This window comes from Coptis chinensis, chromosome 3 (assembly GCF_015680905.1).
Source record: "Coptis chinensis isolate HL-2020 chromosome 3, ASM1568090v1, whole genome shotgun sequence".
Classification (NCBI taxonomy): Eukaryota; Viridiplantae; Streptophyta; class Magnoliopsida; order Ranunculales; family Ranunculaceae; genus Coptis; species Coptis chinensis.
Genome location: NC_141458.1, coordinates 21,554,397 through 21,573,864, shown reverse-complemented (window position 1 = coordinate 21,573,864; position 19,468 = coordinate 21,554,397). Strand labels below are relative to the sequence as shown.

At 36.7% G+C, this 19,468-nt stretch overlaps 2 protein-coding genes across 6 annotated transcripts; both read left to right on the top strand.

Annotated features, from left to right (window-relative positions):
• The first annotated feature begins 3,395 nt into the window (after positions 1 to 3,395).
• On the top strand, positions 3,396 to 8,312 carry LOC147508600 (putative pentatricopeptide repeat-containing protein At1g02420). 5 transcript variants are annotated; one of them, XM_086601035.1, is made up of 5 exons: positions 3,396 to 5,539; positions 5,620 to 5,712; positions 5,833 to 5,939; positions 6,865 to 6,956; positions 7,813 to 8,312. In XM_086601035.1, exon 1 carries the CDS (start codon positions 3,435 to 3,437, stop codon positions 4,929 to 4,931), a length of 1,497 nt encoding a protein of 498 aa, XP_086457161.1. In that variant the 5' UTR covers positions 3,396 to 3,434; the 3' UTR covers positions 4,932 to 5,539; positions 5,620 to 5,712; positions 5,833 to 5,939; positions 6,865 to 6,956; positions 7,813 to 8,312. The 5 variants fall into 5 exon arrangements, 4 of the variants coding, with proteins under 4 accessions (XP_086457161.1, XP_086457162.1, XP_086457160.1 ...); XM_086601036.1 differs by lacking the exon at positions 7,813 to 8,312 and having other exon boundaries at positions 3,396 to 5,144; positions 5,247 to 5,539; positions 6,865 to 7,092; XR_015218093.1 differs by lacking the exon at positions 7,813 to 8,312 and having other exon boundaries at positions 3,533 to 3,671; positions 5,247 to 5,539; positions 6,865 to 7,092.
• A 1,171-nt stretch (positions 8,313 to 9,483) lies between these two features.
• LOC147508599 (uncharacterized) lies at positions 9,484 to 18,546 on the top strand. The gene is made up of 5 exons (XM_086597390.1): positions 9,484 to 9,669; positions 9,949 to 10,120; positions 17,251 to 17,423; positions 17,623 to 17,783; positions 17,886 to 18,546. Exons 1-5 carry the CDS (start codon positions 9,484 to 9,486, stop codon positions 18,544 to 18,546), a joined length of 1,353 nt encoding a protein of 450 aa, XP_086453516.1.
• The last annotated feature ends 922 nt before the right edge of the window (positions 18,547 to 19,468 follow it).

Below are 19,468 nucleotides of genomic sequence, written 5' to 3'. Positions count from 1 at the left end.
ATGAATTTCGCGTGTGTTTAGCTCTAACGTTGGGACACCATCTTTTTTTAGAGTTTTAGCTCCTTCAAATGGATCTGATTAATCCAACGTGGCCTTTTAAAAAAATGACGTGGGCCTGGGTTTTAGGGGCCTACATTGTTGATGCCCTAAGTTATACTTGGCTACTGAACTTGAATAGTAATTGGTTCTATTTCTACCTGGCTCAAACACTCGTTCTCCCTCCTCATGTTGTACTCGGTTTATTATCACTAGTCTACCCACCATAACATACACCAAAAAGTGGTTAGTTTAGAGCAAGTCCAATGGAGAGCTGCTAAATTGGGCTGCTAAAAGTGACACATAAGCCTTTTAGCTTGCCCAACCAAATTTGGCTCCCCAAAATCAAAAAACCAATCCAATCGCGTTGTCTGTTTTGAAGTGCTAAATGATACGGACGACATAGTTTCTGTCGTCCGTCCATTATTTTTTGAAATTTTTTTGGACGGACGATACGACTTCAAGGTCCGGTCGAATTTTTAACACATGACGTAGAAACTATGTCGTCCGCCTCCGAACTTATTATAGCATTTGCTAAGTTCTTTCTTAACTTTGGCTGGGTTTTTGACTCCTTCCAAATTTAAGACCCTTTTAGCAGCCCGATTAGAATGACATTTTTGTAGTTGGGGTGCTATATTTGCCTTTAGTAGCCCATATAGCCTCTCATTGGACTTGCTCTTAGAGTGTGTTTGTTATGATGGAAACACTATGGAAAGGAAAAGAAAATAAGAGTGGTCCACCTTTTTCATAGTTTTTAAGGCGTTTGTTTACCTATGGAAAGGAAATGGGTTTTTTCATATGGAAACAAAATCATGGAAATTGAAAAGGTTTTGTTTCCTTAGCTAACTCCTGGAAAATTTGTGGAAAGGAAAGGAAATAGATAGTTAGGAATTTACTACTAGCACACCCAACAATACAATTATTCATTTCCATAGCTTTTGCAAACAAACATGATTATTTCTTTTCCCGTTTTTACTTTCCTTTCTCCAGTTTATCAAATACATACTATTTAAAATTATTTAATTTCCATTCCATTCCATAGTGGACCACCTATTTTATTTCATTTCCTTTCCATGAGTTAAAATTTAACAAAGACACTCCTTGCTATTGAGCAGCTAACAAACACGTGATGTTGGGTCCATAAAGTTTGACATTAAATAATGGTCCCACATCGCCCAAATTTAGAATATATTTTCCATTAATAAACTATCCGACTCTAGTAATGTTCACTCCAATTGATTGGATAGTACTCCCGAAGCGAGATGGCCTTACATTAACATGTCCGGGCGCTATATTCCCAAAAGGTAGGATTCTCTTGGCGACGGGGCCCATCCAACCCATTGGTTTTGCACTTTTGCTGATCGATTTTCTAAAACTAAGCCCACTGATTTTAGACTAAAGTGGTTGGAATCTACTACACCTACTTATTTATTTTTATTTATTTATTATTATTACATTTTGTTTGTTGCTTTTTGGAGTTGGGGTTAAGCCCAGTGGGGAAGCCAGAAATTTCATTCAGTAGGACTACGAAATGTGACTACTAACAATAAATTCCCATACATTCAGGAGTATATTGTAATAACCTTTTGAATATGAAAACAATACAGTTTTGCTTTAGCGCATACTGCATTTGATTAGGGGGAGTATTTCTACTACCACAGCCATGGAATACGCTTCCTAGGAATTTATCCATATCTAATTATCTACACAAAAATCAATTAATTTCTCTCATGACCCCTCTGTTATGTTTGATAACTTTTCTTAAATATTAAAATTTCCGCAACATAAATCTTTGGATTTTTCTTACAAAACTATTGTTTGTCGTCGATACTAAAAATTGAGCCTTAAACAATATATCCGCATAACTACCTATTAAAATCTAATATTTTAATCGACTTTATCCAAACCAATTTCACAACTTTTTCTTAATTAACAATGATATAATTTTCTTTTCAATCAATTTGTCAAACAATTACAATGCAATGTTGCACAACCCAATTAACATCATTCTAACAATATGAACAATATGAACATCATTATAACCAAAACTATACAATCCACATATAAACTAACAACCCAATTTCAAAAAACAACAACTGAATCATTAATTTAACATACTGTAAAGTATAAAAGAACATAATAAATTACCTTAAGAAATAATAGCAGAAACAATCTTTTCGGTCCTTTAACAATGCCCATAAGTCATTGCAATAGGGTGTTTTTCACACTTCAATTACTTAGTTTTTTTTTTTTTTTAGATGGTGGGCCTAAGGTAGAAGAGGAAGTTAACAACACTACTAAATTTTTTTAATCCAAAGTTCAGGGCCTAGGCCTAGGCTGGTCCATGAATAGATTTGCCCCTAGTTAAGCCAGTTATGGTTTCGTTTAATTGTTTGGTTAATGTGTATAGTAAGAATACAGAAATCGATGTCAATTTACTAAAAACTAAAGTGCCCATAAATTAAAATCTACACCCACTTTATATTTTTTTTTTCTCATTTGTTCTTCCTCCATCCCAAGTCACCAACAGGCTAAATCGGATGACATAATTTCATAGGACAGTAGTGTAGGGGCAGTCATAAATCTCGTGAACTTTTGCTGTAAGAAATTTGAATGGACTGTAGACTACTGTAATATCTGTGGTTAGGTGCTTACCCCTTTTCGTCCTGTCACATAAACCTCCGGAATGGAACGAGAGTGGTTTAGTTCATAATATTTTCTCTCCGCGTACAAATCTCAAGTTTTATCATTAGATCATGTTGAAGCTAGAAAAGATAACAACAGTTTAGAACTTCAGATTTCTTATGCCAAAATGAACTAAAGAGCAAACTTTATTAACTAACAACACCATGTAGGGGTGTTGTAAGTATGTAACACAGACCTTCCATCTCCCCAGCAGAAGCTACCCTTTGCCTCTTCTTAGATTTAGCCTCCATTGATTTTGTCGGTGTCTCTACTCGCTACTCTACCTTCTCTTCCAACATATCTAAGTAAAATGTAATACCATGAATTGCAACTTGGAGTGCTGAACATATACTAGAAATGAGACCATGGCATGAGAACATATATATAACTTAATAGCAACATGACTTGATCTTATTTGTGCCCAGCGATTCTCAAAACAATTTGTTTCCGCAGCATGTCATACAGAAATCCTGACCACACAACCATTTGGCCTTTGTCTCCAACATCATAAATTTGAATAACTCTAATTATACGATAGTTAGACACTTACATTGTTCATAACCCAATGAATTCAAAAATATCAATCTGCCAATCCCTGAAATATATGAATGTGCTGAATTATGAAATTTCGTACGATATATTCGAGATTTGAGTTGTTATAAACCCTGAAGGCCTAAACCCTTCAAACCAGATAAGAGTTAAAAAAAAGAAAAATGATTCTCCTGAAATCCTATTTCCTACAATCACAAAAAATTTACAGTCCTCAAACTTTCAACTCCATCACTCATTTCTTCTCCACACTTGACACACCCAAAAATGAAGAAGAAAAAGACATAGAAACAATATTCCACATAGTCAACAGTTCTGAGTCAACTCAAAACTTGAAAGACTCACTCAAGTCAACTCAAATCTACTTATCAAACTCATTAATTGATGGGGTCTTAAAAAGGGTAAGATTCAGTCATGCTAACCCTTTACAAGTACTTGATTTTTTTAACTACACTGCTAAAAAAAGAGAGTTTTTTCATACATCATATTCATATGATACATTGCTTTATATTCTAGGTAGAAACCGTAAATTCGATAAAATGTGGGAGGTTTTAGTGGAAATGCGTAAAAAGGATAAAAGTTTGATTACTACGCGAACGGTACAGGTGGTTTTAGCTAGAGTTGCTAAAGTTTGTTCTGTTAGGCAAACTGTAGAGAGTTTTAGGAGGTTTAGGAAGATGGTTTTGGTATTCGATACTAGTTGTTATAACGGGCTGTTGAGAACTTTGTGTCAAGAGAAGAGTATGAGTGATGCTAGGAATGTGTATCATTGTTTGAAAAAGGAGTTTAAGCCTAATTTACAGACTTTTAATATACTTTTATCTGGATGGAAATCTTCGGAAGAGGCTGAAGGTTTTTTTGAGGAGATGTCGGAGTTGGGGGTTAAGCCTGATGTGGTTTCGTATAATTGTTTGGTTGATGTGTATTGCAAGAATAGGGAAATTGATAAGGCATTAAAGGTGGTTGAGAAGATGAGAGATGGAGGAATGACTCCTGATGTTTATACGTACACGAGCATTATCGGTGGATTGGGGTTGGTTGGTCAGCCGGATAAAGCGAGAGACGTGTTGAAGGAGATGATGGAGTATGGATGTTACCCTGATGCTGCTGCATATAATGCTGTGATAAGGAATTTCTGCATAGCGAAGAGGGTCATGGATGCTTATAACTTGATGGATGAGATGGTGCGTACGGGTTTGAGTCCAAATGCTACAACTTATAACCTATTCTTTAGGATTTTTTATTGGTCAAATGACTTGAGCAGCTCCTGGAATTTGTATATGAGAATGATGGATGCTGGATGTCTGCCGAATACACAGTCTTGTATGTTTCTTATTAGATTGTTTAAGAAGCAAGAGAAGGTGCAGATGGCTCTGGTGCTGTGGAAGGACATGGTGGAGAAGGGGTTTGGGTCGTATATTTTGGTCTCTGATGTGTTGTTTGATTTGCTTTGTGATCTGGGGAAGTTGGAAGAAGCTGAGAACTGTTTCTTGCAGATGGTTGAGAAGGGGCATAAGCCAAGTAATGTCTCATTTAGGAGAATCAAGGTACTTATGGAACTTGCCAACAGGCATGAGGCTCTTAAAATCTTGTCGAAGAAGATGGGTATTTTCGGGCCAATAGTCCAGGAGCGCGACAGGATAGAGAGAGAGGCATCCTGACCTACTTTTGAGCTTCGGTTATGTCTCCATTGTTGATTGGTCTAGCTTAAGGATTTGGATGAACAACTGATTCTCAGCTGCTGTCCTTTGTTTCTGTTGCAAGGAAGCACTGCAGGAGTGGAGTTTTCAAAAAGATTATATGTTTGGCAGCAAGCTCCTGCATCAAAGATGTGTAACATTTATGTAGTTTATGATAGGACAAAAGGGACCAAGGTTTGCTGAAAAGACAACCTTGTGTATATAATTGCTATTCTGTTAGAGAAAGTAGAAGGTGTATATTTCATTTGCGGAAATTTGTTGACTTGTTTCTTGCAGATGAAAGAGGAAGAGCAGAATCTAAGCAAGAATTTCTGAACTGTGGTCGTGGACAATGCTTCAGAATTTCTCATAGATGGCCGTTGTTGTTTCATGTCTCAAAGTGTGCCAGGAAATAAGATCTTACATGTTGAAGTAGGTTGCTGTGTCTGATTTGTGGAGAATTCCTATACTTATGGCTTAAGCGTCAAGTTTTGGACAACATAGCTTTGATCTATCTGATCAGAAACAGTTTTCCAGTTCTGATATCCTTTTCCGCAGAAGCTTCCTTTTCACTGCTTGATGAACCAATGGTATTGTCTTCGTAAACTCTGCAATCTACGCCTATTTAATTGGACCCTTTAGGATTTAACCAAATTGACACTTCTTGCAGGATTTTGTAGATCTTCATGCGGTTAAGTGGTGCCCTGCAAAATAGGCAATGACTTTTTTAGTGGCTTCCCATGCGATGGTGATCTTGAATACAGTATGACCTTCCCTTTCTCTTGGAAGTTTTTTTTTCAGAAGTGGTCCACGCTTACTGTCATCTGTTGTATTGTTTTGCCTGACGGTCTCACTTATAACTACATTTTATTTCATGTTACAGACCTATACATTACATGGACAACTTATGAATCCTTTTGAGACAACATTAGGAAACAACTTAAAAATCTTCAAAAGGTTGCGGAGTCAAATGAACGGGCAAAGGAGCAGGTAGTTGTTTTTATCCTGGTTTCTGTACTTAGACGTAATCCTTATTGTTGTAAAGATGTAAACAATATATGTCTGATTCTAGAAAATAGGTTTACATAGATCTTCGTTTCTAAAAAACCTTAGAAGCAACACCTCATGATAGATGTATAGATTACCTGCTGAATTGGGTCAATGTAATCACGGGAGCTGGTTATTGATGGTATCTATGAGTCTATGTATGTTCCTAGTAGTTAAAAGTCCACTATTCATGTGTAAGTATTAGCAAAATAACTGAGCTTACAGGGTTGAGTAATTAGTATATGAGCAAATTCATCTCCATCCACCGATTGCAAAGATGCTCAATTTATACAGTGAAATGATTGGCTCTGTAAATGACATATGTGTACTAGTGGATGAGGGGAAAAGTGTCTTTGTTTGATTTACGTCAAGCAATTACGGCAAGCAAAAATCTTTGTTTTTAAAAATAACTCTCTGTTATTCTCTCAATGTGAATTGAGATTTGATTTAGCTTTTCTTGGTTTTAGCTTAACTTCCCAAACAGGCAATAGTAAATCTATCATAATGAGGTAGCTTATGATCTCTAACTTTTGTTGATTTTTGCCTTTTCATTCATTGAAAATCCCTCAATTTGCACTGGTTCACTGCTTAATATCTGAATCAGCTCAAATGACTATGCTTTATTGACAACCAGGTCTTCGCTAAGTTGGTTATATTTGTTCCGTTTTTGTATTTTCATCTCAATTGGGTTATATTGGGTTATATTGACAATGAGCTCAAACTCTCAATTACAGTTGGTTATATTCGAGCAAGTTCTGTTTTTATATTTGAGCAAGTTGGGTTCAAGTACGTTCAGACACAATTGTAGTGTAGTCCACTATTAGAGTTTAGTTTTACTTTTTGATTTCTGATCAGGTCTTTTTGGCAGCTGGGTAGAACATCGAACCGAAGTCTGCTCCAACCTCTTGCTGCATAATTGAAAAGTGCCCCGGTTCTAAAATTCTAATGAAACAGAACTGGGTATGTCAACTACGTTGCTCGTTTTCCTTTTTATCCATCTCCTGGAAAAGTGTGTTCTTTTTCTTAAGAATTTAAGAGTGTAGTGTTTCCTAACTCGGAGTTACCAAACACCTGAATTGATTTTAGTTCATCTTAATAGTGTTTCTTTAGTGGATTCTGTTCGCTTAGATGAATACCAAACCGTTTGAACTAGACAAGATCAGAAAACAATGATTGAAGGATTTGAAGGCAGTGAGAGAATTTGAACAGATGAGAGGATACGTTACACTTTCCCTAAATTTCGGTGTTGTAACTTTTGAGTAGCAAGAGTGAGTTTTAGTACTTAGCAGTTGAGGTAAAAGGAAAACGCCAATTTTGCCAATCACCCCAACTATCAAATGAGACTTGAAGCAATGAACTCTTTGCAAGCCTCAAGTACGCGTAATGCATGGAATAGGATCTAGTACTCCATCATGTGTAACAAGGACATGCAGGGGATGAATTAGTGGGCAAATATATTGTGAGGCCATGAATAGATTTCAAGTTGGATAAAGTAGTTTTTTGGGTTAACTAGTATTACCCCCTACTAGATGAGCCAATTAGGATTGCCCCCAACTAGATGCTCCCTGAGTACACACAAAAAAAACACGGTCAACCTGAAATAGAAAAGAGGTACGTACAATAAATAATGAAATAGAAAGTAGGTGCTTATATTTCCTTGAAAAATAGTTCATGATATCTGAAAACAGTTGTAACTGAATTATGTTAGATGAGAGAGATTGTAAGCGTAAGTAGTATAAATAGATTCATGACTGTAATGTACACTTAACTCAATGAATAAGATGAATACTCATTTCTTGAATCTACATGGTATCAGAGCCATTCATCAAACGGCAGCCATGAAAGCATGAAGAAGCTTCTGATTCTTTCTCAATACATTTGAGTTCAATACTCAATTTCTCATCACAACAAGTATTTCTCTCAGGCTTTCTCATCAATCATCAAATTTTTGTCTAATTATTCATTATAGACTTTATAAATTGTTCATCACCGAGTTCATTAACGAGTTCTGTTGGCGTTATCCCTCACATGAGGAGAGAAAAGGAGTTGATTTTTGCTTGGAGAGGTTTGAGTGCGACCCGCGCTCCGATTGGTCTTGACCCAAGCGCACCTTGCGCCCTGCACCCATGCCTATTTTGGCAGGATTCTATTTTTCCGGAACTGCGAATTTTGGCTTATATGTTTGGGTTTTTGGCAAAACCAAACACACGAAAGGCAGCACAAAAGTCAGAGAAAACCCAATCTTGAAAGCTATCAAGATTGAGAGATAACTTTTACAGAGAGTCAACCCTGTAAAGAGATAAGAGTGATATAGTAAGGTGATAAACTAAAAGGAGAGATTGTAATCTTTCTTCCCACTTTATAAAGATCTAGCTCTTGTGGAAGTAGGCACTATTGGCTGAACCACGGTATATCTTTGTGTTATGGTTTGCTTTAATTATGCTTTACATTATTATTTGTTGTTAATAGTTGTTTAGCGAGTTGGGCATGTTAGTATAGGTTGTAGTTGATATTTAGAATTTGTCTGGAGTTGAATTGTGTTCAAATACAAGTTATAGTGTAGTGGGGAAATTGATTGGTATTGGTATAAACCCCAACAAGTGGTATCAGAGCCAGGTTATATTAGCTTAGGGTGTTATCCAAATCTTGGTTGGAAAGTGTTTGACAAAATTCTTGAGAAAAGATTTAAGTTTAAATAACTTGTAGAAATTGACCATTTTATGAACACTCGCATGCATTGTCACCAAGTTCGGCGTTTTTTAAAAAAAAAACACGTTTAAAACCTGAGATATTGGCAAGGCGTCTGGTTCCAGTTTAAACCCCGGATTTTTCAAAAAAAACCCCGTTTTAAACTTAAAAAACATTTAAAATCCGAGATTTTGAAAATCTCCCGTTTAAAACTTCTTTTTTTTTTTTTTTTTTTTTTTTTTTTTTTTTAATCTAAAAGAAAACACGAAGAAGAAAAAGGGGTTTTGGAGTTTACCTTTTTGAAGAGTGGGCGTTAGATTGACTTATTGAGATAGTTTTATTTTGTTTTGGACTATTAATAATTAATTATAAATTTTAAAGTTATTAATTTATTTGTAGAACTTGATTATGCCATTATGGTTGGTAATTAGTAGTATCTTATTTAGAGTCGTGTTTTGGTACTGAATCTAAAACTTATAGTATTTGGATGAGTAATGATAATTTGATACTTTCATGTATTTGAATTTTCTTTCATTTGTATTATTTTTATTTTATGTGTCAATTCTTTTTTCCACTCTTATAAAAAAAACCAAATTCTTTATCTATTATATTATTTATCATCGATTTTTACTGTTTCTTTTACGTATTATACGTTTTAAACCCGTTTTTTATGCCCCACGTTTTTTTTCGTTTTTTTTTTTTCCGTTTTTTTCCCAAGACGTTTCGTTTAAAACACGAACTAAGTTTTTTTTCAAATACACCGTTTTAAACCCGTACCATACTTGGTGACAATGCTCGCATGACGAGTTTGAATAAGAAGAAGTACATCATTTGGAAAGCCAGGATAGAAGACTTGCTCTATTGCGAGGACCTGACACAACCCATTGAGAATGAGGGAGTAAAACCGGATACAATATCCGATGCCGATTGGAAGACGCTTGATGAAAAAGCGATTGGGTGCATTAGACAACGGATTGACAACAATGTAATCCGCCTTGTATCCCAAGAGACCACAACTTTCAGCCTGTGGAAGACTTTAGAAGACCTCTACGAGAAGACAAGAAAGGACGCACATAATAGCTCCTGTCACTCAGAGATCCTTGTTACAGAAAAGCAAGAGAGATGCAAAAGCAGAAAACCATCTCATTCTAGAGGTGATGACAAAAGAAAATTTAGGATCGCGAGCAGACCTCCTAAGAAAGACTTGTCTTGCAATTATTGCGGTATCCATGGGCACTTCAAGTATGAATGCACAAAATTGAAGAGGGATGAGAAGACTAGTACCGTACATGAAGACAAGTTAGAGTTAAAAGAAAGCACCACCGGTAGAGACGCCACAGCTATTGCTTCACATGGTGAAGTAGGAATTGTGTCAGGCGGTGACGAGTTATGCTTGAGCACTTCATGCCAGGGTACAGAGTGGGTGGTAGATACAGGTGCTTCTTACCACATCACACCCTATAAAAGTTTCTTCACTACCTACAAATCTGGTGATTTTGGTGAGGTGAAGATGGGCAACAGTGGAGTCTCGAAAATTATAGGCATTGGAAATGTTCATGTAGAAACCAATGTCGGCTACACCTTAACACTCAAGGATGTAAGACATGTCCCTGACATACGGTTAAGCCTAATTTCGGCTGGGAAATTAGATGGCGATGACTTTGTAAACTCGTTTGGTAGCGGGTATGAAAACCGAAAGCGAGAGGTTCCATTCAGCGACCGGAGGAAGAAAAATTTGCTCTTTACAAAACACAAGCTAGTTTGTGTAAAGCAGAAGTGAATGTAGTAGAAGAAGAAGCTTCCTCCGAACTGTGGCACAAGAGATTGTGTCATATGGGCATAAAAGGGATGGAAGTTCTTGCTAAGCAAAAGGCATTGCCAGACATTAAAGGTATACATTTAAATACATGTACTCACTGTTTGGTAGGAAAGCAACACGTGGTGTCTTTCCAAATATTCCCGTCTCACAGAAAGGACAATGTCCTTGAACTAGTGCACACTGATTTATGTGGTCCTATGAGAGTAAAGTCCCACCAGGGAGCTTTGTACTTCTTGACATTCATTGATGATACGTCAAGAAAAATATGGGCCTATAGTCTAAGGACCAAGGATGAAGTACTTGGCGTGTTTGAAAAATTCCACAGCATGGTGGAAAGAGAGACTGGAAAGTTGTTGAAGTGTATTCACTCAGATAATGGGGGTGAGTACATTGGGCCGTTTGAAGAGTATTGTCAGAGTCATGGGATTCGTCATGAGCAGACCGTTCCCAAGACACCGCAACATAATGGAATAGCAGAGAGAATGAACCGCACCATTGTAGAGAGGATGAGATGGCATGTTGTCTCACTCTAAGCTACCTAGAACCCGATTGGGTAGAAGCAATCGCGTCTGGCAGTGCATGTGATCAACCTATCGCCGTCAAAGCCTCTGAATAGTGATTATCCAGAGAGAGTATGGTTAGGCAGAGATGTTGATTATGGATACTTGAGGGTATTTGGGTGCAGGGCATTTGTGCATATTCCGAAGGATGAGAGATCCAAACTTGATGACAAAGCCAAGCAGTGCATTTTTCTGGGTTATGGAGATGAAAAGTTTGGTTACAAACTCTATGATCTGATTAACAAGAAGGTAATCCGAAGTCGAGATGTTGTGTTCTTGGAAGACCAAACCATAGCAGACTTTTGAGGAGGTGAAGCTACTGAGGCTTTCACCAATGATCTTGGTGATTCAGAACCAAAAGTTCCTACTGTGGAACGTGCAGAAGGCATTGAGAATGCAGATAACCATGAGTTTGAAGCTCATGATGAGAATTTTATTGCTCATGATGGGATAGAACCTATTGGTATAGAAGATGCAGATGAGATACATGAACCACCACCAGAGCAAGCAGAAGTGCATTCTCCTGAGACACCAGCAGATGGGGCAAGGAGGTCAAACAGAGAGAGACTAGCTTCAACCAGGTATCCACCACATACGTACGTGCTACTATCGGATGGTGGAGAACCTATGTACTATCAAGAGGCATTTGAAGGTACAAACAAAGAAAAGTGGTTGAAGGTCATGCATGACGAGATGGATTCTTTGCATAAGAATTACACTTATGAGTTAGTTGAGAAACCGCAAGAACGAAAAAATTTCAAGAATAAGTGGATATACAAAGTTAAGCATGAAAAGAACAATCCTCACCAAGGCACAAAGCTCGCCTTGTTGTGAAGGGATTCGGTAAAAGAAAAGGGATTGACTTTGATGAGATTTTCTCTCCTATAGTGAAGATGACTTCTATCCGGGTGGTATTGGGTATGACCGCAAGTATGAACCTAGAAGTTGAGTAGCTAGATGTTAAGACAGCTTTTTTTCATGGAGACCTTGAAGAAGATGTCTACATGGACCAGGTAGAGGGGTTTGAGGTCAAAGGCAAATAGCACCTAGTATGCAAGCTGATAAAGAGCTTGTATGGGTTGAAGCAAGCACCGAGACAATGGTACATAAAGTTTGATTTCTTTATGGCAAAACAAGGATACAAGAAGTCTGCTTCCGATCATTGTGTATTTGTTCAGAGATTTCCAGATGGGGATTTCATAGTACTATTGTTGTATATGGATGATATGTTGATAGTTGGCCCAAACATCAACAAGATATCCAAGCTGAAGAAAGACTTGAGTAAGTCCTTTGAGATGAAGGATTTTGGTCAAGCAAAGTAGATACTTGGGATGCGGATCACTCGTGACAGAAAGAGTGGAAAGTTGTGGCTTTCTCAAGAAAGCTACATTGAGAAGGTGTTGAAGAGATTCAACATGGATCAAAGAAAGCCGGTCGGTTGTTCCGCTTTGGTGGTCGGATTCCGCATGACCAAAGAGATGTGTCCAAAGGGTGAGCATGAGCAGAGTCGGATGGAAAAGATTCCTTATGCATCCGATGGATGTGACTTGATGTCTGCGAATGTGTGTACAAGACCGGATATTGCTTCCGCCGTTGGTGTTGTAAGCCAATTTCTATCAAATCCGGGGAAGGAGCATTGGAAAGGTGTTAAGTGGATATTGAGATATCTCAAGGGCACTTCCAAATCGTGTCTGTGGTTTGGTGGAAGTAAGCCCTTACTTGAAGGCTACACTGATGCAGACATGACAAGTGATGTTGACTCGATGAAGTCCACCTTCGGTTATCTGGTTACTTTTGCAGGGGGAGCAGTTTCTTGGCAGTCAAAGTTGCAAAAGTGTGTTGCCCTCTCCACTTCGAAGAAGAAATTTGAGTATATTGCGACCAATCGAGTGTGTCGAAAGAGGCGATATGGATGAAGAGGTTCTTCGACGAATTAGGGCTAAAGCAAAAACAATTGTAGTTCTATGTGACAGTCAGAGCGCCATCTATTTGAGCAAGAATCTGAGTTTTCATTCTAGATCCAAGTACAAGAGAAGTACTCGAATACAAGCATTTGTGTATCGAGAAGATCCATACCGACAAGAACGGGTCAGATATGATGACCAAAGTCTTACCGAAAGGTAAATTTGATGTTTGTTGTGCTATTGCCGGGATGGCAGCACACTCCTCCTGTTGATTTGGAAATTTGCATGGAGGTAGCCCTCTCATTGTTCGAGAGGGGGAGATTGTTAGCGTTATCCCTCACATGAGGAGAGAAAATGAGTTGAGTTCTGCTTAGAGAAGTCTGAGCGCGACCCGCGCTCCGATTGGTCTTGACCCAAGCGCACCCTGCGCCCAATCGCCTAGACATCATCCAAGGCAAGAGCGCGCCCCGCGCCCATGCCTATTTTGGCAAGATTCTATTTTTCCGGAACCGCGAGTTTTGGCTTATATGTTTGGGTTTTTGGCAAAACCAAACACACGAGAGACAACACAAAAGTCAGAGAAAACCCAATCTTGAAAGCTATTAAGATTGAGAGATAACATTTACAGAGAGACAACCCTGTAAAGAGATAAGAGTGATCTAGTAAGGTGAGAGACTAAAAGGAGAGATTGTAATCTTCCTTCCTACTTTATAAAGAACTAGCTCTTGTGGAAGTAGGCACCATTGGCCGAACCACAATATATCTTTGTGTTGTGGTTTGCTTTAATTCTGCTTTACATTATTATTTGTTGTTAATAGTTGTTTAACGAGTTGAGCATATTAGTATAGGTTGTAATTGATATTTAGAATTTGTCTGGAGTTATATTGTGTTCAAATACAAGTTATCTATGTAGTAGGAGAATCGATTGGTATTAGTATAAACCCCAACAAGTTCATCACTTGATATTTCAAAAAAGGCAGAGGTATTATATTTAAGGAACTTCGCATTAATCACACGAAATTCATGAAATAAAATAGATGAACTAACAAATGTGGGAGATTCATTTTGTGCATTTGCATTAAAGGAGATTCATTTCCATCTGAGGCCTCCAAATCAACAACTAATTCTTCAAATTTATCTCTTTTTCTTTAAAAAAAATAGATATATGTGTAACCCAATCTAATCCTCCATCACCTACACAATTTCCCTTTGCATCATTATCACTGGTATCGTTGTTACAAATACGCAGAGAAGAAAAAACTCCTCCCCAACGACTCTCTGCACACCTAATGGCTATTTCATTCCCGCTAGTCTGCACATCACCGGAGTTTTCAACTCCACACTGTGCTCGCACCATTGGAGAATATTTTCCACTTTTAGATTGTCGCGGCTCTCTTTTTAGCACTGGTAGTCCGCCTCACTTGAATATCCTTGTGTTTAAGCTATGAAGAGGCTACCACCGTCAGCCATAATTTGTTGAGGCGGTTACAGTGCAAATCCTCGATCCCACTTTGTTGTTATACCATTATCATATCTGGCAAAACATACTCAACTCTTTATGATTTGATATGCGCAACAAACCAGATAACTTATTCTCAACTCCCCTTTCATTTCCTTATATCTCTTGATTATTCTATCTTTACTTGTGTTGTTTATAGTATTTAGTTTGTTGTCGTGGCACACACCTCTTTTCGTTTACCTGTGATAATCTTGATACTTTGAGCCTATCTCTCGAAAGGCTCTTGTCCAGTACCACCGCCTATATATATATATATATATATATCCCGGCTCCTAAAAGGATCTTAAATAAGAACTTTAAATAAGTACCAAATCTAAAACACCCACAACTTCACCTACAAAATGATTTAAAACCTAATTTTTTGTGCATATGATCTACTAACTATAAAAAACATCTATACAAAAATTCAACTCGTTTGATATACTCTAACTTAGATAAAATTGTTTTCCACTTTTGAAAATATATATAAAGGTCTAAAAATGTATAGTTTTTGCAATTATCTTTTGTCAATGTTAAAAATTGTCAAACGAGTTAAATTTTTATAGAGATGTTCTTTATAGTTAGTAAATCATATGCACAAAAGATTAGGTTATAAATCATTTTGTAGATGAAGTTGTGGGTGTTTTAGATTTGGTACTTATTATATATATACAACTCGGCTCCTAAAAGGACCTTAAATAAGTACCAAATCTAAAACACCCACAACTTCACCTACAAAATGATTTAAATCCTAATATTTTGTGCATATGATCTACTAACCATAAAGAACATCTCTACAAAAATTCAACTCGTTTGATATCCTCTAACTTAGATAAAATTGTTTTCCACTTTTGAATATATATATATAAAGGTCCAGAAATGTCTAGTTTTTGCATTAATCTTTTTGCGGTGTTAAAATTGTCAAACGAGTTGAATTTTTGTAGAGATGTTCTTTATAGTTAGTAGATCATATGCACAAAAGATTAGGGTTTAAATCATTTTGTAGGTGAAGTTGTGGGTGTTTTTTGATTTAATGTAGCGGACTATATATATATATATATATATATATATATATATATATATATATATATATATATATATATATTTATTTATTAGTTCTTTTACGCCTTTATCTAGTGGGAAGGCTTGGGAATCCTCGACTTTTTAGCGAGACGATCTTCTTGACTTTTCTCTAGGTTTGCTCACTGTTAACCTCCTAACCCAACTCTGTTTTTATGTTCATTTATCTTTTATAGTGATAGATTATAGATAATGTTAGTTGTGTTTCACTAGATATCATCTTCATATCATATAATTCATATTGTTTGCTTCTGGCATACTACTTTTTTTCCCAAGTGGGTTTGTTGTGACTATTTTGAGCAAGTTTTGGTTTCCTTCAGTTTTTGGTTGCCTTTTTAATCCCCACTTGCGGCAGTGCTGCCCTGGACTCTCAGCTCCATCTGTCTTTGTCGTTTTTAGGGACGCGGCGGTTGTCTCCAAACAGCCGCCTCTCTCTCAATAATAACATGGAATTGTCATAGCATAAGAACATTCGCGGCGGTTCAGAATCTAAAAGACTTAATCCTGCAACATCAACCGGATATTATTTATTTGTCTGTTGGAAACTAAGGCAAAAGAGAAGAGGATATAAAAAGTAGGTTATGATATTAATTATAGGGCAGGTTTTGTTTACCAGCTGTTGGGGCTAGGATTAGAGTTTGGAGTTAGGATTAGCTGTTAGGGCTTAGCAATCTTTTGGAAGGACGGAGTGCATCTGGATATCCTGGGAGCAACACAAAATCATGCGACAGGTAACATCACAAACTACCTTGATTCACATTCTTGGTGTTTTACTTTAGTGTATGGTGAACCTATTTCAAGTAATTAGATTAGTGTTTGGAATGAACTTAGGGATCTAGCACCTAGGATCCCTGGGCCTTGGGTTATTCTGGGGGATTTCAATGCCATAACATCTCTGCATGAAAAAGTTGGGGGGAGATATATTTTTACTAAATGCATGCTTGATTTCAATGCCTTTATCAATGATTTGGGCTTGATTGATTTGAGTTTTTCTGGGCCTACATTCACCTGGTCTAATAATCGTAGATTTAAGGGTCATGTTATGGAAAGATTGGATAGAGTTCTGGTTACCCTTAATTGACTTGAATTGTTTTCACATGTTTTTGTGAAATCTATTGTTTGTGCTACTTCTGATCATCTGGCTTTGAACATCAACATGAAAGGTAACAATGGTAAAGTGTATAGACCCTTTAGATTTTTTTAATATGTGGTTTAAAGATTCTTTTGTATCCCTACCATTGAGGCATCATGGAATGCTGCTTATCATAATAAACATGATTGTAATGTTTTAACTAAACTTACAAAAACTAGAATAAATTTTGAAAAATGGAATAAAGGTCTGTATGTGAATGTTTTTTCAAATATTAGAAAGATTCAAAATCGGCTTGAGGAGCTTATGAAAAATGCTCTCTCTGAGGACATATGTGAAGAGATTAGATCTCTTAAAAGTCAACTTAATGAGTAGCTTGATAAGGAAGAAGGCTTTTGGCGCCAAAAATCTGGGGCTCTGTGGCTTAAAAACAAGGCAAGAATACCAAGTTTTTTCATACTTCTACTATCTATAGAAGGAGGAAAAATTGCATTGATAAGTTGAAAGATGATAATGGCAACTGGTTGGAAGGTGGAGACAAAATTGGTAAGAACATAAACTCTTTCTTTCAAGACTTATTTAAATTTGATATGCCTGTGAATAATGCTAATATAGATTCTCTTTTTGTGCCATGCATTACTGATTTTGAAAATGATATGCTTGTTAAAATTCCTTCTGGTGAGGATATCTGGTTGGTGGTTAAAAAGATAGGCTCTCTTAAAGCCCCTGGACCTGATGGTTTCCAAGGGGTTTTCTTCCAAACTACTTGGGATGTGGTTGGACCAACTGTTATTGACTGTGTCTAGGATTTCTTCTGTAATGGTATCTTAAATCCCAAATTCAATGAAACTTTTATTTATTTAATTCCTAAAATTTCCTCTCTTGAACATATTTCAAAATTTAGACCCATTAGTCTTTGCAATTTTGTGTATAAAATTATTTCAAAACTTTTAGCTAATAGATTAAAGTGTCATATACATAAAATAGTGTCCCCTTTTTAAAGGGACTTTTGTTAAGGGTAAGAATATAGGGGATAACATAGGTCTTGCTAGTGATGTGTTTCACAACATGAAGAACATGTATAAGAAGAAGGATGGTTGGGTCGCTTTAAAACTCGATATGGCTAAGGCTTATTATAGAGTGAAATGGTATTTTCTAAATAATATTTTTGAAAAGCTTGGTTTTTGTAAAAAATGGAGAACTTTTATTAATCAGTGTTTATCTTATATTTTTTAAGTGCTCATTAATAGCTCTCCCTTGGAACAGTGCTTTTCTCAAAGGGGTTTGAGACAAGGAGATCTTTTATCTCCTTATCTATTTATTCTTATTTCTGAAACTCTCTCTCGCATGATTAATAAAGCTGAAAATGACCAAACTATACATGGTATTAAAATTAGGAAATATGCTCATCCCATAGCTCACTTACTATATGATGATGATTTACTGCTTTTCACTAAAGCTTCCTTAAGTGAAGCAGGTGTTCTTAAAGATATTCTGCATAAGTACTATTTGGCCTATGGTCAAAAGATCAATTTTGATAAATCTAGTATCTATTTTAGTAGGAATGTACATGCTAAACATAAGAAAATTTTGAGAAAATACTGGAATATGAGAGAATTTTCGAATAAAGATAAGTACCTAGGGGTACCTATTTTACTCACTGATAGCAAGACAACTGATTTTGATTACTTGGTGGATATTGTACATAATAAAATAAAAGGTTGGAGAGCCAAGCTCTTATCTCAAGCTGGCAGAATAGTTTTGATCCAAGTTGTAGCTCAAGTTACACCCCTTTATGCCATGGCCTCTTATTCACTCCTTGTATCTGTGTGTGACAATATAGATAAAGTTTGTAGGGAGTTTTGGTGGCATGGGCATGATGAATCAAAGAGTATCCACACTACTGAGTAGGATAAACTTATTTGCAAGCCTAAATCCCTTGGAGGACTAGGGTTTAGGAAATTTTCTGATATGAACAAAGCTTTGTTGGCCAAACAGAACTGGAGAGCTTTAAAGGATAAGAATTTGATCTAGTTTAAAACTTTTCATGTTGCTTATGGGGAAAAAGGTATGGGAACAAAACAAAAGTTACCATCTAATGTCTCGTATTTCTGGAGAGGGGTCAATAAAAGTTTTGATTTGGTTATTAATAAAGAGTTTATCTGGACCATTGAGGATGGTGCACATACCTCTATTTTCAATGATCCCTAACTCATGTTCCAAGATCATCCGCCAGTAGGGATCCAAAAATACTGGAAAGTGAAAGAGCTCATGAATCAGGAAGGATCAACATGGAATAATCAGCTTATTGATGAAGTTTTCGATCCTATAGTAGCAGGGCTTCTCAAAGAAACAGACATCAGACCACAGGATGGTGGGAAGAGTTAACCTGGTGGCCTGCTACTTTTGTGAGATGGTTAACCACACCATTAAAACAGTTAACTTCATCTACCAAAAGTTAACCTGGTTAACTTCATCTAACGGTCTAAAAGTTTTGTGAGCATGTTCTAATGTTAAACTTTTTTGAATGAGTTGAATTTTTGTAGGCATGTTCTCCATTGTAGGGAGATCATATCTACAAAAAATCAGCTCTTAATTCAACTTTTAAGTCCATGATTTTGCTTGGATTAATTTACAATGTGGTTATAATGTGCACATAAGAATGTGCCTCTATCCCTCCCATATATATGTGTGTGTGTGTTTTGTAGCGGAAAAAAAAACTAACAGATGTGGGGAAGTGTTATCAAAAAATGAAAAAAGGAGAGAGAATTATTACACTCCTAGTTATAGGGATTCCCATTATATATTCAGATGAGAAGAAGAGCTGAACAGA

What these genes read in the sequence shown, in the direction of transcription:
- LOC147508599 (XM_086597390.1), top strand. Translation starts at nt 9,484, where the DNA reads ATGACGAGTTTGAATAAGAAGAAGTACATCATTTGGAAAGCCAGGATA. An exon ending in GACAACGGATTGACAACAAT is followed by an intron (nt 9,670 to 9,948) that starts GTAATCCGCCTT and finishes ACAAAATTGAAG; the next exon opens with AGGGATGAGAAGACTAGTAC. An exon ending in GGGATGTGGTTGGACCAACT is followed by an intron (nt 17,424 to 17,622) that starts GTTATTGACTGT and finishes TACATAAAATAG; the next exon opens with TGTCCCCTTTTTAAAGGGAC.
- LOC147508600 (XM_086601035.1), top strand. Translation starts at nt 3,435, where the DNA reads ATGATTCTCCTGAAATCCTATTTCCTACAATCACAAAAAATTTACAGT.